The sequence below is a fragment of the Boleophthalmus pectinirostris genome, unplaced genomic scaffold, assembly GCF_026225935.1.
Source record: "Boleophthalmus pectinirostris isolate CB_2022bp ecotype Guang Dong unplaced genomic scaffold, ASM2622593v1 HiC_scaffold_18, whole genome shotgun sequence".
NCBI classification, from domain to species: Eukaryota; Metazoa; Chordata; class Actinopteri; order Gobiiformes; family Gobiidae; genus Boleophthalmus; species Boleophthalmus pectinirostris.
The window spans coordinates 44,900,112-44,924,593 of record NW_026571133.1 but is presented as its reverse complement, the minus strand read 5'-3'; the positions used below and the strand labels follow the sequence as shown (position 1 = coordinate 44,924,593).

Below are 24,482 nucleotides of genomic sequence, written 5' to 3'. Positions count from 1 at the left end.
CCAAAGAGCGACACACTGACAGACCCGCCGCCGGGACCCGGGACAGTCACTGCCGGGATTGGGGCAGCCGCTCGTTGCTCTATTCGCCTTTGCCCGCTTGTTTCTGGGTGTAAAGGTTTGACCCGAGCGTTGCGCGCAGAGGCATAATTCTACCTGGTGTCCTGGTGCTGATATGGACTGGCTGTAACTTTCAGATTGAAGTGGGAAATGGGATTAAGACTAATTTTACAACCAGCTTGTGCACTCAGCTCCCCGACCTCGCGTCATGGACCTGACTGGAACAGGATTTGGACCAGTCTTTTCATACTGGACAACAGACTTTTGGAGACAGAACCAGTGGGACAGTGGATAGAAGAAACACTTTGCTTCAGTCTCTGAGAAGGTAGAGGCTTGTTTTCATTAGTTTGCGGCAAATTTTAACATGGAGCCTCACAAATGTAAAGTGTTATAGTTTTAGTTAAATAGTGTTATAGTGTTAATAGTTAACCCTTGTAAGGTCTTCGGGTCTGTGGGGCCTGTTTTCAGTTTTTAACTTCAGAAAAATTATACAAAGAATTATTTTTTCAGCCTGAGATTATTTGGCCTTGGCTCATTTTGAGTGAGGAACATGAATCAGAAAAAAAAAAAATTATTGACCCCCCCTTGATTCCAACTCCTTCACACTTATATTACATACAGGGTCTTCGGGTCCACTGGACCCGGAGCTACTGAAAGTATGAAAATCATAGCTCCTCATTTCCCCTTTCTCCTCTTTGGGCCTGTGTGTGTGTGTGTTGTGTATGTGTTGTGTGGTGTGTGTGTTTTGTATGTGGTGTGTGTGTGTGTTGTGTGTGCACCCAACACTATCTGCACCCACATCTCACCCTCTGAATGAATAAATGAATGAATCTAGGGTTCCCATAAACATCTGTCAGTGAGAATCCCAATCACAACTGATCATGATGGTGAAGAAATTCTCAGTTCAGACTGCGATGGAACTGATTCTAGAAGAGACAAAGGGTTTTGCTGGTGCAGCTGAGGAAGATGTCACTGAGAATGAAGAACAAATTTGTGAAAATTCAGGGTCAGAGAGTGAGTTTGAAGAGGAAGGAGACAGGAGGGTGAAGATCAGCCAACAGAGTCAGGAGCAGGAGCAACCATGAGCAGCCAGCAAACACAAGTGGACCTCAGCCATAGGACCAGTCTGCCAGCAGCTGGTCCAAGGACCAACTTATGAGAGGTGAGCTGGTGAGCAGTGAGACATAGGAGGGGACAATGTATGATTGAGAAAAGATGGAAAAATTCAATGGTGTTTCACTTCAAGACACCCGGCTTCACATGGCTGCCAACATGATACTGAAGGCGCCAGGGCCTACACGCTCGGCAGTCACACATGTAGATGACATCAGGTCTTCTTTTGACATTTTCATGCCACCCCAGATCAATAACATGATCATGGACTGCACCAATATAGAAGGAAGGAGTGAGGAAGGGAGGAAGGTTTTTGATGAAAGTAATTTAGATGCCTACTTTGAGATTTTTATCCTTGTCAGTGTTTTCCATGTTTTTCTGTGTTTTATTGCACTTTTTACACTTGGTGTTTCACCAATATATCGGTCGAGCTTTACTACAAAGTATTGACTAGGAAGAGGGTGAATATTTTCACTTTTTACACTTGGTGTTTCACCAAGTATAAAAAGTACATCTGCAATAGACACAGTGAAACTCTGCCCCTCGTGTGATATAGTCTGTCATGAAAATGTCTGTGTTCAGTGGAATTAATGTGTTGTTCAGAGATGTTGTGTAAACTCACCTGTGTAAGTTAAATTTCTGCTACACTCAAATGAATAGTTCACTATAGTGTTGTGAGAACTTTTTTCATTTGTACATTGTTTGATTATCATCCAGTCATGGCTGTTATATGATGCATTTCTTGATTTTATTCTATTTTAATAACCCTAACCTTTACAAAAACGTGTGGCCTTTTTATTCATATGTCAGGCCTTATTGTTTTTTACTAAACCTGAGCCTTTTATTATTGTCTTGTGTGTGTATCGTCTACCACACAGCCTCAACAACTATTGCAGCTAATAATAATAATTTTAATATAATAATGATAATAATAATAACACATAATTAGCCTAATACTGTTAAAGAAAAACATGTTTGATAGCATTTCTGCTGTGTATGACTCCACCGTGTTAAAATATTTCTCAAATGGTAGTGCCCCCCCTGCTGGTGACCCACGCCCCTCCAGTAGATGTGCTCTGACACCGACTCTGCGTACAGATCACCGTCAAAATACACAAAGCTTAAAAAACTGCACATTTTTCTTAAGTGCACTAACTGATTGATATTTATGTGCTTCAGTTTCTCTATACTGTTTAGAGAAACTAACTCTAACCCTTAATCTAACTTTACAGCTCCTTAAGCTGTAGAGTTAGATCCTATGCAAAGTGAATATATGTTTGTCGCACAGGGATGGGTCGAGATGGCGTAGGCTGGAGGGAGGGGCCCAGCGCCAGACTTGCACCGCGCAACTACGCTACTGTCACGTGGGCATGTTATACCTCGTTATAAAGATTAGACTCTCTATGATATGTTCATTTAATCCAATTTACAGACAGATAAATGTTCTAATATGTGGCTCCACATCAGTATTTATCTGCGGAGTCATTTGTCTGTGTGTGTGTCCGTACTGTCCCTGAACACACGTCACTCACGTCACTCACGTGTGTTTGTTTACACCCACAGACATAGATCCATGTGCAACACTGAGATTATTTTCTTTTTACGGACAATCGGTTTGAGTCTGGATTAAAAGGACATTTATTAGTGCAGACTTGTGATGTGGGAGGAGCCTGTGTGAGGCTGAGTGTTGGAAATATGTCGAATCTGAGCTAGTTTTGGTTCTTTCTCATTGGTTAGTGATTAGTTGCTGTGTCTCTCACACATAAACAGGCTGTTTTCTGTTGGTCTATTGTAAAGTGACTACATTGGTCGTATATTTGTTACTGGACCTGCACTGATATGTAAATGATCTGTGAATAGACGTGTGAATGATCCACATTTATGCATATAATTAATTATCGCATTTACGGCTAAAGGCTAACAGTGGTAGTTTCTTTAGTAGCTAGTAGTGATGAGTCGGTCGTGAACAAAGCGGCTCTTAGAACCGGCTCTTTGAAGCAAACGACGGGAGCCTGATCCTTATTGGGAGCCGTGTTTTCTCTTTCTCTCACTTTTTTTCTCTTTACGTCACGTGCAGACTCGTGGGAGTTTGACAGCGGCAGCGGCTCAAAACGAAACTTTCAGAAATCTGCATGTGCATAGGAGAGAAAAAACGTGCATGTTTGGCTGTAATTCAGCATAAAATAAACCAGGACTAATCTTGGGCTCGAGAGAGGGAGAGAGATAGAGACCAAGTCCCAACACTCAGTCCTGGTTCAGTTCTGGTTTAGTCCTGCTTGCAACAAAACAATCTGAAGAGCCGCTTGGGAGCCGAAAGAGCCAGCTACTTTTAGTGAGTCGAGCCAAAAGAGCCGGTTCTCTAAAAAGAACTGGAATCCCCATCACTAACTGCTAGAATGTGAAACAAAAATGCCATTAGTCTGACCTACTGTCTGTAAATATGACGTAAAGAGGCAGAATAACAATAAATGTTGCCTAAATAAACCCAATTTAAAATGTACTACAGCCAAACCTAAGTTTTTTTGAACAATTCAAGATTTACTGTGAATTTTTACATCACTAAATATATTGGCGATTATATCGGCTATTGGCAGCTCCAACCCCCATTTTATCAGTATCACATCGGCCACAACAAAATCCATATCGGTCGGGCCCTACTTTGTAGAACGGCCTTTTGCTGCGATTACAGCTGCAGGTCTCTTGTCTGTATCAGTTTTGCACATCTAGAGATTGACATTTTTGCCCATTCTTCTTTGCAGAACAGCTCAAGCTCTGTCAGGTTAGATGGAGGGTGTTTGTGAACAGCAGTTTTCAGATCTTTCCACAGATTCTCAATTGGAATCAGATCTGGACTTTGACTTGGCCATTCTAACACCTGGATATGTTTAGTTTCGGACTATTCCATTGTAGATTTTGCTTTAGGTTTAGGATCATTGTCTTGCTGGAAGGTAAACCTCTGTTCCAGTTCTCAGGTCTTTTACAGACTCCAACAGGTTTCCTTCCAAAATGGCCCTGTATTTGGCTCCATCCACCTTCCCATTAACTCTAATTATCTTCCCTGTGCCTGCTGAAGAAAAGCAGCACATTTTGTTCCACTTCATGATTGTGTTCCACTTGGTGTTGATTCTTCACAAACAATTCCAATTTTATATCTTTATGTTTGAAGCCTGAAATGTGGCAAAAGGTCAAAAGGTTTAAGGGGGGTAGTACTTTGACAAGGCGCTGTCCATACACACAAACACTGTGTATGTGCTCCACAGATGAACACCTCCTCACTGAAGATACTGGTCCTCCTCACCGGCTTCTGCTTAGCCCTGGTGTTCAGTTATCGATCCTGGATCCCGGCTAACCCTGACATAAGAGAGGCCGGCAGCTCACTCAAGCCCTGGTGATGACTTACATATAACTTATAACTATATTTAATGGTAATTCAGTTTATCTGGAGGAGATCACAGGGGGAAGAGGAGCAGGTCAGAGTTGCAGGAGAAGGTAGAAAGATCAGAAGCAGGTAAGAGGAGCAAGAGGAGGACAGGAGAGCAGAGGAGTAAGAGGAGGACAGAGGAGCAGGAGGAGAGCAGACGAGGTCAGAGGAGGACAGAGGAGAGCAGAGGAGAGCAAAGGAGGAGGTCAGAGGAGGACAGAGGAGAGCAGAGGAGAGCAAAGGAGGAGGTCAGAGGAGGACAGAGGAGAGCAGAGGAGGACAGAGGAGGAGGTCAGAGGAGGTCAGAGGAGCAGGAGTAGGACAGAGGAGGTCAGAGGAGAACAGAGAAGAGCAGAGAAGAGCAGAGGAGGACAGAGGAGAACAAAGGAGGAGGTCAGAGGAGCAGTAAGAGGAGAGCAGAGGAGGACAGAGAAGGACAGGAGAGCAAAGGAGGGCAGAGGAGCAGGAGGAGGACAGAGGAGAGCAGAAGAGGACAGGAGGGCAGAGGAGGACAGAGGAGAGCAGAGGAGAGCAAAGGAGGAGGGCAGAGGAGAGCAGAGGAGGGCAGAGGAGCAGGCGGAGGACAGAGGAGCAGGAGGAGGACAGAGGAGGACAGGAGAGCAGAGGAGGACAGAGGAGCAGGAGGAGGACAGAGGAGGACAGGAGAGCAGAGGAGGACAGAGGAGGTCAGAGAAGAGCAGAAGAGCAGAAGAGAACAAAGGAGAGCAGAGGAGGACAGAGGAGCAGGAGGAGGACAGAGGAGCAGGAGGAGGACAGAGGAGGACAGAGGAGAGCAAAGGAGGAGGTAAGAGGAGGAGGACAGAGAAGCAGGAGAAGGACAGAGGAGCAAGAGGAGGACAGAGGAGGACAGAGCAGAGCAGACAAGGACAGAGGAGAGCAAAGGAGGTTAGAGGAGCAGTAGGAGGAGAGAGGAAAGCAGAGGAAGACAGAGGAGGACAGAGGAGGAGAAGCAGGTGAGAGTGTCATGGAGCACAGAGGAGGTCAGAGAAATCCTGCTGGAAGAGGAAACTGAAATGATGGCTTTGGGGATCGTGTGCAGTTATAGTGAAGAGAATGGGGGGACTGACTCCTGGACTCACTGACAGTGTTTAGTGGAGCTGCTTTTCTCATGTTCTTTCTGTTCCAGGTTGGCTCCTGTGGCCCCGGGCCCCTGCCAGTGTCCGGCTGGCTCAGTCCAACTGAAAGAGAAATTTCCAAAGGATCAACTGGACCAAGTGTTTGAGCGAAGGAAACAAGAGTATGAGAAGCACAAGAACAGGCAAGACTGCTGCCTGTCAGCACTACCCTCATCTTTACTTATTGCTGTTAACATTTCAACAAGCAGCAGGAATTTAAGCAATTCTTAAAGACTCTCTCTGGTGTGAATCGTCACTACCTAAAGGTTCTGAGCTTTCACATGAGGTGTGGCCTGTCCATAAACTGAGAATGAGAAACGTGGATGTGTCCTCTGTCTGCAGGTTAAGGCTCTGGCAAACAGGGTTAACTTGTGATTGTATACATCAGGGGTTTCAAACTCATTTTGGTCCAGGGGCCGGATCAGAAAACTCATGGGCCAAAAATAACAATAAGTTCAAATATTTGTGTCAGTATTTTTAATTGATGAATTCTTTCTTTTACAAAATATTATAATATTATGAACAACCCGAAACTTTAAGAAAAATGCAATTTCAACACAATGTTTTAACATGAACTTGGATGCATTTCATAAAATTTAATCATGCTTTCATTTTGCTCATGAAACTTGGCATCTTTTAGCCTGCACAAGTGCATCAATATCATCACCATGTCCTGAGTAGCTGCTGTCTTCAGAATCTCATTCAGGTGCTTGTGTGTTGTGTGTTTAGCTTTGAGCACAGCTTTGTTCTATTAATGTTCATTTTTGAGAAAACCTGCTCACAAAGGTAGTAACTGTAAATCTATTATTTCTAGTTGCATGTCACATTAGAGGTTTTGACTGTGAATGGTGTGCGAAAAATTGCTAATTCTGTCTTCAGGTTTTAAAATATAATTAAAATATTTTAGTAGAAAATCAGCCAAGGGCCAGATTAAAGGTCTTGGAGGGCCAGATCCGGTCCCTGGGCCGTATGTTTGACACCCTTGGTATACATAGTTCATTTTAACTTGTTAATTTAAAACTTTATGGACACCATATTTTGGACTGTTAAGAGTTGAGAGGATGTTATATATTCTCCATGTATGCCCCCTACAGGAGCTCAAGTGCAATGTCCAGAGTGCTGCTGGCTCGGCCCAACTCTCCTCTGCAGTATCCCATCCAAGGAGTGAGTGTCCCCCCACTGAAGAGGCGCACAATACCAGGTAACTCCAGACCCACCAGGTCAGTGACTGCTGACAGAAAACACACAATTAGTGGGTTTATTCTGCCAGGCAGGGCTGAGAAACTTTGTCAGGTTTTCTCTCTTTAAGGTGCCACAGAGATAAGGACACAAGTAAAGATTTGATCAAAAGATCAGCCCTCTGCACTAAAACAAGGCTCGAGAAAACTTAAGAACAAATGAGGAGATGTGCTTAAAACAATACGGAGTCAAAACAACACTGAATAAAACTGCTTTGTGGTCGTGCACACAGATATCCTTTGTGGTAGAGGAAAAGAGTGGCAGGAGAAGGGTGGCAGGAGTAGAGTGACAGGAGCAAACAGCAGGGTTCATGAGAGGCACAGGCAGTGTGAACAAAGAAGGAGAGGACGAGAGAATCATGAGCAGTAGAGGAGAACCACCTGAAACATAAGAAACATGATTGATGTTTAACTCTCTGGCATAGTTCGGTGTATTTTACGTGCTTTAGACTTTTCATCAGTCGATCATTTTGTACACGTTCATCCAAATACTGTAGCATGAAATTTGGTGAGGAGGTGGTTTTTTGGATGATGTTTCAACTCTCTGCTCAATGTCCACATCAGACCATCTGTAAGCTGTGTTCATCAGATTGTCACCGTAGCATTGTTAAGCACATCAAATGTGCACAGTATTTGGACAGTTTTTTGTTCAGTATTATATTTGATTTTTTGGGCTCATTCTGTTCAAACATTTCTGCTCTAAATTTTGGTATGAACTACCTGACTTATTGTGATTCAGCGTGCAGTCCCGCCCAGCCCCAACTCTCCACTGGCACCATGTTACTACTACAGGCTAATGAACGGAGAACAACAGAGCTGTGTGCTGTACAGTTATGGAGAGTTCAACTTCAAGTCAAAGTGCGTCTGAGAAACAGTTTTTAGGGAGTAATATGTCTTCTCTTCAGCGGAACCCTTCTGCCAAGCAAGAAAAGAAGCATTAAGTTGGAATGAGTGCATCTGCTGCGGCGAAATCCTACAGCTCTTATTCTGATTCACACTGTTGCTTGTGGTGGCGACTTTCACCTAAAGCGAGAGGAGGGACCCAGAGCAGAGGACACACTGACTCAGACCCACCGCCGGGACCTGGCGCACTCCCTCACTGCTCTGTCCACCTTTACCAGCTCATTTCTGGGTGTAAAGGTTTGTCCTGGGCATAGCGCAGAGGGTTTAAGTCCACCTGGTGCCCTAGTGCTAATATGGACTGGTGTCAGTTTCCGATTTAAGTGAGATTAAGATTAGTTTTACAACCAGCTCGTGCACTCGGCTCCTAGACCGCGTGTCACTGACCTTACTGGACTGGGACTTGGACCAGTTTCATGTCTTCCTATTGGACAGTAAAACACTTTTGGAGACAGAACCAACAGGACAGTGGCAAGAGGAAACACTCTGCTTCAGTCTCTGGAGAAGAGAAGAGGCTTGTTTTTATTTGGGGCAAATCTGAGGATGGAGCCTCACAGGTAAATAGTGTTCTAGTGTTAATAGTTACATAGTGTTATCTTGTTAATAGTTCAATAGTGTTCTAGTGTTAATAGTTAAATAGTACATAAATGAGCTCGTGGGTGTGACGGAGCTGCTCTGGTGTTCTGCTGTGTGCTGTAGGAGCGGTGCTGATGCTGTGTGTTGCTGTTATGATCATAGCCTCTTATTGTAGTTTTGCTGACATTGTTGGGGGTGTTTTGTGTTGTTGGGGCTGTGTGTGAGCGGTGTGTTGTGTTGTTGGGGCTGTATGTGAGCGGTGTGTTGTGTTGTTGGGGCTGTATGTGAGCGGTGTGTTGTGTTGTTGGGGCTGTATGTGAGCGGTGTGTTGTGTTGTTGGGGCTGTATGTGAGCGGTGTGTTGTGTTGTTGGGGCTGTGTGTGAGCGGTGTGTTGTGTTGTTGGGGCTGGGTGTGATCAGGTTGTGCATTGTGCTCTGATATAGTTCAGCCAATAGTGACTAAAATGACTGTTTCTGGCATTCGTTACAATACTATATAGCCTATATATAACATATATATATTTATAATATCCATCCACCCAGTTTCTTCTTCTTATCCGGTCCGGTGTTATCTGGTGCAGTGGGTGAGTTGTTGTACAGTTGTAGGGAGTATTATCTGTCCCTCTATAGTCTGGTGCAGTGGGGGAGCAGGAGTGTCCATGATGAAGAGCAGTTTGTCCAGTGTCCTCGTGTCCCTCACTGTGATAAATGTCTCCAGCTCACAGACGATCACATGAGCAGTTTTACAGATCAGTTTGTCGATCCACCCAATGTCCCTTTTCCTGGAGCTGCTCCTCCAGCAGAACACAGAAAAGTCCAGGACGCTGGCCCCACAGACTTGGAGAAGATCTCCAGTAACTTGCAGCACACATTGAAAGACTTGAGCTTTCTCAGGAAGTAGAGTCTCCTCAAGCTCTTCTTGTACACAGTATTACTGTTGTCCCTCCAGTCCATCCTGTCATTCACCTGGATGCCAAGGTTCTTGTAGCAGTCCTCTATTTCCACATCATGGCCCTGGATGGTGACAGGCTCCACTGGTGTCCTCTTTCTCCTGAAGTCAGTCCTCAGTTCTTTGGTCTTGTCAACATTCAGGAGCAGATGGTTTGTCTGTGATCACTCCACAAAGTTTGCAATCAGTGTCCTGTCCAGTGTCCCCTCCAGCTCCTGTCCATTATACACTGTACCACCACAGAGTCACCAGAGAACTTCTGCAGGAGGCAAGACTCGGAGCTGTACTGGAAATCAGAGGTGTATAGAGTGAACAGAAGCAGAGACAGGACTAAACCGTGGGGGACTCCTACATTGACCACAGTATCAGACAGGGTGCTCCCTGTGGCACGTACTGAGGCCTGCCTGACAGGTAGTCACAAATCCAGGAGACAATGGAGGAGCTTACACCCATCCTGAACAGCTTCTCACATGAAAGGGCTGGATTCTGTTAAAGACACTGGAGAAATCGAAAAACAATTGCTAATTACTGACCCACCCCATGCTGCAATAACAGAGAAGAGCTCAAAATAATCTGCTTTGCATTTCATATTTTGGAAAGAAATCATAATTTGTGTAATTTTCAACTAAAATCAGGATCAATTCAAAACAGCAATAGTATTAAAAACTACAATCATATTTTATAGTAATGACCAGCAAATCTTCCTGGATGTCCAAATACTGTGCATGTTTTATGTGCTTAAATATATGAACATGATGTTTTTAAGCTATGCCAGATGTTTAGAATGTGTTTGTTTTTATTGCAGGTTTAGCACTGTATGCAGGAGAGCAAAGCTACTATAAGGTAAGTCTGGGTGGGGTTGGTTTGTATAGAATACTGCAGATAAAGCCAGAGCCTGGGACAAGAAGAAGGTCTATGGCACAATCACAGGGCCGGTTGTGACAGTTGTCAGTAAAAGTTGTAGGACTGGAAAAGTCTGGGGACAGAGTTCAGTCATGTTTATGAAATCTGAAGTCAAAATCTTACATATGGTTCTTTTCAGAGTTACCGCTCAAAGATCTTGAAGCACACATATTGTGCAAGAGCTTTTAACCAGGTGTCACTTCTCACTCACACACTCAGAGTGGTACTTAGGCTACGTCCACATGACAACGCTCCTGGATTTTTTTCTTTGCGGGTTGAAAAAAATTTGCATCCACACACGTGCCCGTTCAGTAAATATTCCCATCCACACAACAAGGAAGCACTGAGTGAAAATGATGTAATACATCTGCCACACCTGTATGTGGCGCTGTTACCAATGATAATAATATTTAATATTGCATATCTCATCACCGTGTTTTAAACTTTAAGGTAATTTAGCCGATTTTAGATGTATCCCAGAAATATAGCTGTTTTGTTTTGAGTTAAAGTTAAACATGCGTTTTGTTTTTTTTTTTCGTTTTTAGCCATAAGATTTGGATGAGAATTATTAGAATAACTTGGTCTCAAAATGCAACAGTTTAATTGCTCGTGCACAATCTTTGGCAATTAGCAATGGCATTTGGCATTAGCAAAACAACCCTCTGTCACACAAAGAACCCACATATTCCACTGAGTCGTGTCCTTTAGTCTGACAGATGCTGAACAGCATCAGCTCACAATACTGAGCTGTTTTGTTTAGTTTATGCAAATGAGCCATGTGGTTTTAAGTTTTGTTTATGTAAAACTTAAACAAATATGCTCAAAGTTGTGTGGATAGGGAAGACTTGCGGACCCAAAAATGACGTATTGGGATGTAGATCATTTCTGATACAGTGATACGTGGATTCGTTTCAGTGTAACCGTAGTGTTTGTTATTGATTCGTGTGCATAATCTGTGGTGTGTGTTGTTCGTATTGGCATTAACAGTGTGTCTCAGTTGCTGGGTGATGGGAGCGGCTCTGTAGGCTACACCTGTCCCATTTTGGCAACGCTCTTGTGGTCAGTGGAGGTTAGTTCGAGGGCTGTGGACTTCGCTGTATCAGAGGACCTTGGCGATGACAGGATCGTGACATCATCATTTTCCAAAAGCTGCGGTTTGCTTGTTCACACAACAACGCAATGCTGGCGTTCTCAAATTTCTCCACTCTGGAACCCGTTCTCAAAAAACTCCCGAAACGCCGTCTCCGTGTGGACAAAAGGCCAAAACGAATACAAACTTCTCCATTCTGACCAAAAAATATTGTTGTGTGGACGGCCCCTTAGTGTGATAGATGTATGGTCTGTTTGAGCATTTTTTTATTCTCCTGTAGTCAAGATGTCATTGCTCCACTCGACCCCCGTCCTCCACGGGTACACCCACTGTGATGTACTTTCTATGTTCTCCAGTTTTATTTTCTTAATCGGTGATGCACATAGGATTCGGCAGTGTCGAGTAGCCATTTTGGTACAAATGAAAAAAGCATGAGTTGCTCACTAGTGTGATGTGCAGCTCTCCATAGGAGGAACCCACGTCATGACAACAAAGTGTCAAAGTGTTATAGCGACTTCAGCTCCCACTGTACATCACAGTATTCTGGAAGTCAGTGGACTTGCTAAAAAAAAATAGCAAATTATAACTTAATGATCCACGTGTGTCACAGAATATACTGTATCTTAGAGCAGACACAAGCACTGTAGGTCTCCCATAAAAATATACACTTCTAGTCAAAAGTTTGAATGCAGTTTTTCATGTATGTTTTCTTGTTTATGTCCATGATTATTTAAAATTCTTAGTGAAGGCATTAAAACTATGAATGACACATGTGGGATGTAATACGTCAAAATACACTCAAAATATCTCCAAATTTTTTTTGGATTTTAGAACTCTTTAGATCACTTTTGATATTCCACTAATGAACCCTCAGAGAGGTGAAGTGAAAACCATTTCAGAGACTCCATCTAGAAGTTCACTAAGAGAGGGATAAGAGTTTGCAGCACTGTTAACAAAGCAAAGGGTGGATACTTTGAGGATTTCAGTGTATGTATAGAACATGTAAAAATACTGAACATAAAGATAAAACACACTGAATTGACAAATTGAACCGGTCATGTATTTTGAGCACAATATCTAAAAGTGAGGACTGAACCGTGTTGTCACGACCCCTTCTGAGCATGCCCGTCCTGTTGCATTGTTGTGGGCAGGTGACTGTGAGTGTGAGCCGAGGCATCATCAGTGTAACAGACATCCCAGAGGTGACTGTTAGCGGTGAGTATGAACAGCTCCTCTCCTTCCGTATAAAGTTCAGTCTGAGGGATGTTGGATGTTTTGATGTCCAGGTATGAGCTACAAACCAGGACTACAGAAGGACTAAACCAGGACTACATCAAGTCTTAAGCAGGGTTTAACCAGGACTACAGAGGGACTACATCAAGACGGAAGCAGGGCTAAACCAGGACTACCGAAGGACTAAACCAGGACTAAACCAGGAGGACGAGACAAAGACTAAACCAGGACTACAGAAGAACTGTACTGCAGGAGTGTCAAACTCAAATTCACAGAGGCGTGGTCAGTCTGAGTGACCTGCAGGTCCATCAGGCTGACCACGCCCACAGGATGTAACAACACCTGACCACGCCTATTGGAAATAACAACAGCTGACCACGCCCACAGGAAGTAACAACAGATGACCACGCCTACAGGATGTAACAACAGATGACCACGCCTACAGGATGTAACAACAGCTGACCACGCCTACAGGAAGTAACAACAGCTAACCACGCCTACTGGAAATAACAACAGCTGACCAGGCCCACAAGAAGTAACAACAGCTGACCGCGCCTACAGGAAGTAACAACAGCTGACCGCACCTACAGGAAGTAACAACAGCTGACCGCGCCTACAGGAAGTAACAACAGCTGACCACGCCTACAGGAAGTAACAGCAGTTGACCACACCCACAGGACATAACAACAGCTGACCACGCCTACAGGAAGTAACAACAGCTGACCATGCTTACAGGAAGTAACAACAGCTGACCACGCCCACAGGAAGTAACAACAGCTGATATACGACACATCATCACCAACACCAGGGACAGTTCTAAAGATGCAGCAGCCGAAACATGCCAACCAGATTTTTACTGTATTGTCTTTAAAAGAAGAACCCAAGAAGTTAGAATGTCCCTTGAAATTACAATGTCTTATAGAACTCTATGGAGGCAGGTGGATTAAATATTAAAACATCTTTAGGTGCAGAGAGGACAATCTTTTTGTTTCCCCATGGAAGATATAGCCAAAGACCAAACTGACCAAAAAATTAAAAATAGAAAAGTTAGTTTTGCCTGTAGTGTTGCTTCTTAACACATTCACTATTGCACCAAACAAGATGACTTTACTATAATTGAACAAACTAAAACATGTTTATGTGATGTTAAACACAGGTAACGGAACGGCCAATCTCACTGTAGAGTCCAGCAGCATGTTGGCCCTCAACACTGTCCTGGCCACAGTGTCCTACCAAAGCACTGTCTACCACGTCCACACTGCTGATCTGGGTAGGTCCCTAACACGGTCCTACACACATGCACATCTGAGGGTTTTCACTTTAAAGAGTCTAAATATGCAGGGTTTGCTGTAAACATATAATGATCCAGTGAAGATGCACCCGAAGAGAGTTGTCATGAAATGGACTGTAGTCATGTTTTGTTTTGTTTTCTCTGTTTCAGCCTCCTTTTCCTTTGAAAACCATGAAGCCATGTTTCCTATAGTGATCCGCCAGCCTCAGCTGCCAGTGCTGTTCGACATGGGAACAGGTAAGTCCACATAAAGCTCGGTGGGAGTATAAAATATTCACGTTCTAGAATCTGAAATTGACCATTGGCAAAACAGCACATGTACCGACATCATGGTAACGTCTGTGATATCACTCATGTCCATATAAGTAAGGACGCGACGGCGCAGGTTAAACAGTCATTTGCACAGAGTGATCGGTCGAGAACGCCCGCATAACACAAAGTCGTAGAACAAGCACAAAATGTCTGGAGACATACCTGCTGGACTACTGTGTCCTACAGGTGCACGGTGAAGGCTCTTTTGGACAGGTTCTGCACTGTCTGAAGCACACAACAGCCAAACCTGTGGCAGTGAAAGTCCTTAAGAACGAGGGCCAGTACTCTCTTCAGAGAGAAATGGCAATGCTCCAGCATGACATGTGCCACATTGTAAAATTCTTGGACACATTTGTTTGCAATGATGACACATGTCTGATGTGTGGTGTTTGAGATGCTGGACTGCAGCTTATACGACTTTTGGATCCAGTGCCAGAAGAGTTTACTTCTGAGTGAGATCAGCAGTTTCTGGTGGCCTTTAAGGCTCTTAGAGAGCTCGACATTGTCTACACTGATCTGAAGTTGGACAACGTGATGCTGGTCATTTGCAAAAATCACCCATTAAAAGTCAAGCTGATTGATTTCGGAGTGACACACTTGCAGTCGGAGCTGAAGATGGGGTCCACACATCAGAACCTTTATTTTCAGGCTCCAGAGGTCAGTCTGGGACTGCCTCTGACCCAGGCCCTGGACATGTGGTCCCTGGGCATCCTCCTGGTGCTTCTATACCTTGGCAAACCTCCTTTCTCTGGCTACTCTGCATACAACAACCCCAGGACCATTATTAGTGTTCTAGGATCTCCATCAGACGAGCTGCTAGAGAGAGGAAAATACAGCAGCAGCTATTATTCCAAGAGGGATTAAGGATGGACCTTTACAACACGGGACGATTATGAAACCCACACAATAGTGGAAGCCTATGATTGTGCAGGCCCACTGGAAGGCAAGGCGATTTGATCACACCCGCAAAAATTGTATTCCCTGAATTTATGGATAGGATGGAGTTTCTAAACCTTGTAAGAAGACTCCTGCATGTGGATTTCTCCAAAAGAATTACTACAAGTGAAGCTCTGCAGCATGACTTTAACAAAAACCATACTGATTATGGAAAGTTGGCCAGAGTCCTTATGGCCCAAGTTACGAGAAACGCCTCCAGAGACCCTCCATATCCCACCACAGCAGAGGTCCCTGAGGACTTGTCCAATAACATCAACAAGGAGGTCCAGGAGATGCCTTCACAACAAAATAGATCCAGCTCACAGGACACAAGGTACATATCCAGGGACTGTGAGTGTTTGGAGCCTGATGAAGTTGGTGAAGACATCCAGGAGAAGGACCACTCAGAGGAGGTCCAGGAGGAGAACTACTGGACAGAAGTTGACCACCGGATCAAGTGCATTTTTGCATCAGAGATCACTGAAGACCCTGAGAGCCAGACAAGCGACGCACCTTCCCCAAGTTCGATCTCTGAGGTTTTATAGAGTCACTATGGAGTCGGGGGAGCATCATCTCCAGATCTCCATGATAGTCCTGAAGGCCCTGTGAGCCAAGCGCAGGATGTGTCACCTCCCTGGAACAGTCCAGAGGAGGTGGTGAGTGACATCACTGAGGAGGAAGAGAGTTCCAACTCCTCTCCTCGCTCTGGTGTCTACCGCAGGCTTTCAGCGGCCAGGACTTTCTGGAGAAATGTAACTGCCTCATCCAGTTCAAGGTGTTCAAGGTCCAGGATGAGGAAGATCTTTAGTCGTGCGAATCGCAGTTCAGCCTCTAGGGGGCAGTAAGACACTTTAGTTAGTTTAGTCAATGGGCCATTATCACGCTTCCGGGTTTTGTGGGCGGGGTTTGTCGAATTTGTGCACTTCCACTTCCAGTGCAACAACAACAATGGCTCAAACGACGGCTAGATGTCACTACTCTTTTCAAATTATGAATTAATCAACACGATCAATGTATATTCTTTGTAAATACTTTGTAATAGCTTTATAATGGGCAAAAGAAGTTACTGGGACCAGTTAAAGCCCACAGCGGGAGCAGGACAAATGTAACAAAAAAGGAGCAAAAAGTCCGCTTCAAACAGGTGTTCTCGCTCTATCTTTTTTATTTTCTCATAGCATCGTGAAGTCCATTGAAGTCCGAAACGTCTCTCAAAGCACCGAGAAAGCCTGGTTGAAGCGGACTTTTTTCTCCTTTACATGCTAGCACTCGTATGCCGACGTTAGCTGGCTGAAACTGAGAGGCGAACGTTCTTCCTCTCAGAATACAAATAACATGGGTGAATTTACTTAACCTCATTTCAAAATGAATACTCTTGCTTTTTTTGGGTATGTTGGGTAAACGCCTTATATCCATACACCAAACTGACATTAGCATAAGCTAACCCTCCTGTTCTAAAGCATAGGCAACCCCTGTCCCTACATAGCGTCACTCTGACAGACCCCCGCTCCGACATACTGTCATTTCGACAACCCTCCACCCTGACATGCCCCCATTCCGACACCGATGAACCAGGACTAAACCAGGACTAATCTTGAACGAGCGAGAAAGAGCGAGAGAACCGCCATCCCGTATTGGAGGGTATTTGGCGAGCTCTGTGCCATTAGAGCGCGCAGAGCTTTACGCACGCTGCTCTGGTGGCAGATGCCAGGTTAATGAGTGCGTAAAAGTCCAAAACTTTAAGTGCGCGCACGAGGAGAATGAGCGCTGCAGCCGCCTCTTTATAAACTTTTATGGGTTTATAAGGGACTGACGCATTTCTGGGTCCCTGTGTAAGCCGCTCTGTCCTCTATGACCAGCTATAATTCTAATATTTTAGCCCTTATTCATGAAAATATCCAGATTCCTAAATCATTGATCTTTTTAGTGTCTCTATCTGACTGAGAGCCCGGCACCGCTTCTCTCTCGCCACACGCTGAGCTTCACAGGGCATTCTCATGCGCCCTGGTCTTTGGCGACAGGTAATGAATGTCTCCTGCTCCTGTCCATTCACAAAAATGTCCAAACTGTCACACTGACACAATTCAGTTTTTCGTAGTTTCTCTGCGTGGCCGTATCACTGCACCTTGAGCCAAATGCGCGTCACCGCGCGCTTCCACCTGCAGTGTCAGGTAACGCCCCGTCACCTCTTCATTCATAAAGTTCCAAATTCTTATGCATCTGTCCCTTGTAGCCGCGCTGCTCTGCTGCACTCGCAGAACCAGGACCTTTACGCACAGTGGTGCCTTCAACAATAGGATTCTGCCACTCCGACCAAAGGATAAAGAAATGTCGGAGTGCAGGGACGTTTGATAAAAAATAGAAATGCCGCTACTCTGACAATAACACGTCAATATCGGAGTGATGGTTTGTCAGATCGGCAACTGTAAAGTTATGTTAGCTAATAACACTCACCTTCATAGTCGTAGGTGAAATTTTCAAAAAATAAACTGTGTCCGTTGTCCACTTTGGAGCGGGCTGTGATTGAACGTTGATCAATGAGACGATGTACGTCGGAAAAGGATATTTTCAGTAAATTTATAAGGGATGTAGTCTATGTAAACAACTTCAGTTCGTCCATCATGAGTTCAATCAACAGAGTGACAATTCACCGGAAGTAGGCGTGCACAAAGACACTGAATGCAGAAGTACTACGTATCAGCGTGATAATAGTCTATTAACATTTTTTAAGCATCTTTTTGGTGCTCTTTGGATTTTGTTTTGCATTAACAGGTTTTTCTGTATTTGGCAAAACTAATTGTTCAAAAGGAAAATTGTTTGCCTATTGCAGGAAAATATTACTTAGCAGAGCTTTTTATTGATTGATTAACTGATTTACTGACATTTACTGTTTTGTTGATTTATTGATTGTTCATTTATTTATCAAGACATTTTAAATAAATCATTGATATTCAAATGATATTTGCTCTCAGTCTGTTTATTCGTAGGTTTGTGCAAATAAAGCATGTAAATGTTTTTTAGCAGTAATAATAATGGTCTTTAATATATTTTAATTGGTCATTTGTTCTTAATTCACTAATAAACATTGTATTAGGGTTGAAATGCTTACATCTGTGGGGATTATTATGTTTGTGGGGATTTTCTGGTGGAGGGTCTCTGTGGAGATGTTATTGCTTTGTCTGTAATGTTCCATGGTATAAGATTAAACATATACTAGCATTCATTCATTACACATGTTTCTATTGCTCATAAATACAGTAATTCCTTGTGTGAAAAAGGGCGACTCTTCACAGATCTGAATTGTAATGTAGCATAGTGCTTCAACTTCCTTGTCTCCGTCTGTGGAACATTCTAGACAGCACAATAACATTTCCATGGAGACGAGCAGGTGACGGACCCTCGACTAGAAATGCCGTGCTGTTATGACCCAGTTTGTTGGGGCCAGGGAAGTCACAAAAAAAACAAAGGTGGAAAATGGAATAAATTAAGTAATGTTTAATTAACAGGAATGTAAAAGGTAAACGGACTAAAATATATACAGAAAATAACCTAAACTAAGAAAAAACAAAAAAAAAAACAGTATTAACTTTTAACAAGTTTTGTGCCCAAAAAACTAAAAAAACAACAACAAAAAAACAGGTCACGCAGGTCTAATCCTGAATTATTATCTACATCTCTGAAGATAAAAATATTGCCACATGACATCTGTTTGTTTTCAGTTTGAGAGAAGTACTAATATTATGCAGGGTTTGTGTGTTAAATGAAGGAAATGAATGAATGAAAGAAACAAACCAAAACTCCAGGTATGTTTTTGATGAGGAAACATTATAACATGAATCAGAAAATAGCCTAACATGGGCCCTTTAAAGAAAGTAGTTTTGTGTAGGAACTTATAGTCCATTCTTTATTATCATTGTGGTTTCAAAATCTGTATTATGAGAACTTTTCTACTTCTACTTCTACTACTACTACTACTACTACTACTACTACTACTACTACTACTTGATGCATAAACATGTAATTTGTCCAACAGCTGGTAATGACTCTTCTATATCTGTTAATAAATGCCATACACAGTGTGTTGTAACTATAGGAACAAACTGCAGACAGACTGCTGCAGTAGCTCAGAGGTTAGAGGGATTTTTTGCCTATCAGAAAGGTGTTGGTTTGATCCCCGCAAGTCCTTGGGCAACACACCAACTGTACCTATGTACATATGTGGTGTAGTGATCTTCACTTTACTATGTATAGTGAATAAATGATGCAATGAAAAGCATACATTCAGTGCATTATTATTGTTATGTCAGTCTCCAATTCTAATTTAAAAATGCTTGTTTCTGTACACATATTTTTCTTTTACATTTTGAACAATAATCTTGCTCAAACTCTTCAATGGCACATTTTTATTTGAATTTCACAAATTTGAACATATTTTACACAATATTTAGTTGTAAAATGTAAACAGAATATAATGCACTCTGTTGATCCTGCTGAGTGTGCACTAACCTCAAACCAACAGGCACAGCTTAAATAGGCTGGAGCCTATTTGATAGTACGTAGGCTTTTCCAGACATTTTCCCCTGATATACTGTATCTCTGTAAATGCTGGGGTTTTCCTATCACTATTCACATAAAACAAATCTAAACTTCACTAATCCTCACAAAAGGATCATGTTTGCTGTTCTTCTGTCTCGCAGACATCAGTTCTCAAGTCACCATCACCGTCAAGACCTTCCTACGCTACAACAAACTCAAAGTTCTCCTAAGCAGCATCCGGAGCTTCTACCCCACAGTGACAGTGGTCATAGCTGATGACAGCCTGGAGCCTGAGAAGATCACTGGAGACAACATCCAGCAGTACATCATGCCCCCAGCTCAGGTAACAGCACGATACTGGACACATGTGGAACAGACTCTACCAGTCAAACACATGGACACACATTTTCTATATTATTATATTATATATTTAAAAAATAGCATACTGGTTGTATACAGTATACAGCGTGGTTTTAATGTGTTTGTGAGGACATTGTGATGAAGTGAACACTGTGTCTTACCAGGGTTGGTTTGCTGGCAGAAACTTGGCCATTTCTCAGGTCACCACCAAATACTTCCTGTGGGTTGATGACGACTTTGTGTTCAGCTCAGAAACAAAGATCGAGAAGATGGTAGAAATCATGGAGGCGGTTCCGCAGCTTGACGTGGTACGTTTGTATGCACACATGCAAAATGTTTTCTTATTGTTTTTGCTATTAATATTGCAAATTGCAAATGAACTGAGGTGATGTTCTTTTCTTGATGTGTGTGCTTTGTGGAGAATACATTTATATAAGAATGAGACTTGAGACGGGTGCTGAAGGAATATAATATGAAAACACCACAGTGACACGCCACTGTGACATGGAGAAAGAAAAGACAAGATAAGCAGGTCTGAGACAGCAGCAGCAGTGTGTTTTTTCTGACAGATTAGTGATAGGGACATAAAGCGAGCTGGACTTGGACATCAGGTTTGTCAAAGTGTGCTGACAGATTTGAATACTAAACAAAACCTGATGTGATCATTCACTCACTCCACCGTCTGTAGTGACAGCCCTTCCTGCTGCCATCAACACTCATACTTCTATACTAGGCAGGGTGGGTGCTTGCTTTGTCTGTGTGGTTTATTTTCGTATAAGAAGAGGAGACAGAGATCGAGAGCAAAAGGACCCTCCCACACTGGGTATTCATGAGAGTATATCAGTGACACAGTAAAGACTGGGAGGGTATGACTGTGTGCTATGACACCTGTGGATGTAGAATGAGGAATTAAGAGCAGCTGACTCCACACTTTTAAATCTAAATGAAAACATACACATACAGTGAGCTTTCTTGGGCATATTTCCAACACTATCCTATGCCACACGCTGCATGATGACGAAGAGAAAACCAACTTTGTTTTCCGCCAAACTCATACGCTCCATCCATTTTGATTGGGCCAAACTTTGCCAAAGAGTCTAGTGAGTCAAAATGGTCGACTGCTCTGAGCGTCTGTGTTCGTAACAATTGAAAAAGCTGCTCTAAGTGTAGATATTTCTCAAATAAATGGAAAATTACGCATCTTGGTCTGCGTAATTGTGCATCACTTGCTATTTTTATTTTCAGGTTTATTTCAGTCCAAATGTCCAAATCCAAATCTAATAAACCCCATGAAAATGCAGGACATGATGTGGCTCTGTGTCCTGGACCTGACACCAGGAAAGTCATGGGGCCATTACACTTTTTTGTTTTTGTTTTGAGGCAATAAGGAGATTTTTTTTTTGTTTACTTACAGACTTGATATTTTGCACTTTTATAGCTAAGACCCCAAATTAAACATTTTTATGTCCAAAACTTGTGTACACATGTTTCATGTGTGTTTTGTATAAAAGGGTGTGAGTTTTATGTTGTATTTCTGGTCCTGTAGCTTTTATTAGAGTTATATAATACAGCTACAGCAGCAGATTGTAAAATAACAGGTTGTTCTGAAAAAAGGATGTATAACACTTCATTAGGGGGTAAAAGGGGGAGTTTTAATAACAAAATTAAGAAAAAAAATCCAGGCGAGGACAAATGTTCTAAAATTGCCCTTAGGTCTGGAAGGGTTAAGAAAAGAGCTACATAAAAAAAGTTATTATTAGTATTGTATGTCTCATCTGCTGCCTGTTTCCCACAAAGAAGTCAAAATCAACACTTCACACAGAAAAACAAGTCTCTCCGGCCTTTAGAAGACTATACACTCTTTCATCAGCTCAGAGTGACTGTAATGCCCTTCATGTGGGTGTGTCCCAGTCCACACTCAGCGCTTCCAGCTTGTACAGAACCCTGCAGTGCATGTGGTAACCAACACCCCCAGACGTCAGCACATCACCCAGTCCTCAGTCTATACACAAATACAGAAACTACTGACTCTAAAAGTAGTTTGTTATTCTTAAAGTCTTGAAGCTGTTAGTTATTTTTGCTTCTTCCCTCCAGCTCGGGGGCTCAGTGGATGGGAACCGTTTCCCCTTTGTCCTGGATTATGAAGAGGGGGACGAGATGGAGGGCGGCTGTCTCTCGGCGCGCTTGAATAAGGTCCTGCAGCCACTTCCTGGTTACCCACAATGCTCTCTGGTCAGTGGAGTGGTCAACTTCTTCCTGGCTCGCACAGACTCGGCCCAGAAAGTGCGATTCGACCCAGTGCTCAAGCGAGTGGCCCACCCAGGTGAGAGTCAGGCTGAGCACCATCTGTCTCCATAACACTTAGACTATATACCATAAACATATACCATAACAGACTATATACCATAAACATAAACATATACCATAACAGACTATATACCATAAACATATACCATAACAGACTATATACCATAAACATATACCATAAATATATACCATAAACATATACCATAAAAAACTATATACCATGAACATATACCATAAAAGACTATATACCATAAACATATACCATAAAAAACGATATACCATAAACATATACCATAAATATATACCATAAACATATACCATAAAAAACTATATACCATGAACATATACCATAAATATATACCATAAACATATACCATAAAAAACTATATACCATAAACATATACCATAAATATATACCATAAACATATACCATAACAGACTATATACCATGAACATATACCATAAATATATACCATAAACATATACCATAAAAAACTATATACCATGAACATATACCATAAATATATACCATAAACATATACCATAAATATATACCATAACAGACTATATACAATAAATATATACCATAAACATATACCATAACAGACTATATACCATAAACATATACCATAAATATATACCATAAACATATACCATAAACATATACCATAACAGACTATATACCATGAACATATACCATAAATATATACCATAAAAATATACCATAAAAAACTATATACCATAAACATATACCATAAATATATACCATAACAGACTATATACAATAAATATATACCATAAACATATACCATAAATATACACCATAAACATATACCATAAATATATACCATAATACCATAACAAACTATATACCATAAATATATATCATAAACCTATACCATAACAGAGTATATTCCATAAATATATGCCATAAATATATACCATAAATATATGCCATAACAGATGACTTTTTTATTTTATTTTATTAAAATAATAGAAAAACATGCGTCCGTACTGTGAGTGGGCTTGCATCTCCACAAACCTGACTCTTATGTGGCCTGGAGGGGGGCTTTCTCCTGCTTGTTTCCATGGAAATATTGTCCCTTTGGTAATACAATTCCTCAGTATGGTATAAAACTTATTTATGCTCTGAAGTACGGTTTGAACTTTCTATTTCCACGGAATCATGCTCGTGATGTGCCACCTCCAGAAAGTTACATCATGTTTCTTTAAGATCCTTATGGCAGGATATCCAGTGAAAACCACTTCAGGGACTTTATCTTGAAGCTCATGGAGAGAAGGGTTTGCAGCTGTTGACAAAGCAAAGGGTGGATACTTGGAGCAACCTGAATGTAAAATATAGAATATACATTACATTTCTTGTATAAAACTGTGACAAATCAGTGGTTTTGTATAAATCTGCTGGGACAGAGGACACAGGCTCAAAACTGGGACTGTCCCGGGTAAACAGGGACGTCTGGTCACCCTAATTTACACTGTAGATTCTGACTGAAAGCATCAAAACAAAACAAAAACTCAAAATAACCCCAAACTTGTTTTACGTGGTGAAGTGAAAACCATTTCAGGAGAATTCATCTCAGCTCATTGAGGGAAGGCAGCTGTCGACAAAGCAAATGGTGGATACTTTGATGAATCTGAATTTAAAATCTAAAATATATGTGCTTATTTGTTACATAATGTCATATATCCTGCATCATATATTTGATGTCTTATGTGTGTATGTAAAATGTAGTAATCATAAAGACAAAAAGCACTGAATGAGAGGCTCTGTTCAGACTTTTGACTGCTAATGTGTGTGTGTGTGTGTGTGTGTGTGTGTGTGTGTGTGTGTGTGTGTGTGTGTGTGTGTGTGTGTGTGTGTGTGTGTGTGTGTGTGTGTGTGTGTGTGTGCGTGTGTGTGTGTGTGTCTCCTCAGAGTTCTTCATGGATGGTCTGGGTTCTCTGATGGTGGCCTCATGTCCAGGCTTGAAGATCAAACACCAGTCTCGCTCCCAAACTGACCCAAACTACGGCAAATACAGACACCCCAACAGAGACGGAGACATGTTGTTCAAATATCACCTGTACTACTTTAAGCACAACCTCAAGTGTATAATGCGCTGGTGA

The 24,482-nt window shown here is 42.3% G+C and overlaps 1 protein-coding gene across 1 annotated transcript; it reads left to right on the top strand.

The window, feature by feature from the left end:
• Nucleotides 1–941: 941 nt before the first annotated feature.
• LOC110159932 (beta-1,4 N-acetylgalactosaminyltransferase 2-like) lies at nucleotides 942–24,482 on the top strand. Its single transcript, XM_055153222.1, has 13 exons — nucleotides 942–1,119; nucleotides 3,930–3,949; nucleotides 4,431–4,558; nucleotides 5,739–5,870; nucleotides 6,822–6,928; nucleotides 10,196–10,233; nucleotides 12,535–12,598; nucleotides 13,773–13,886; nucleotides 14,058–14,144; nucleotides 19,850–20,031; nucleotides 20,213–20,356; nucleotides 22,143–22,371; nucleotides 24,292–24,482. The coding sequence occupies exons 1-13, from the start codon at nucleotides 942–944 to the stop codon at nucleotides 24,480–24,482; spliced, it is 1,614 nt and encodes a 537-aa protein (XP_055009197.1).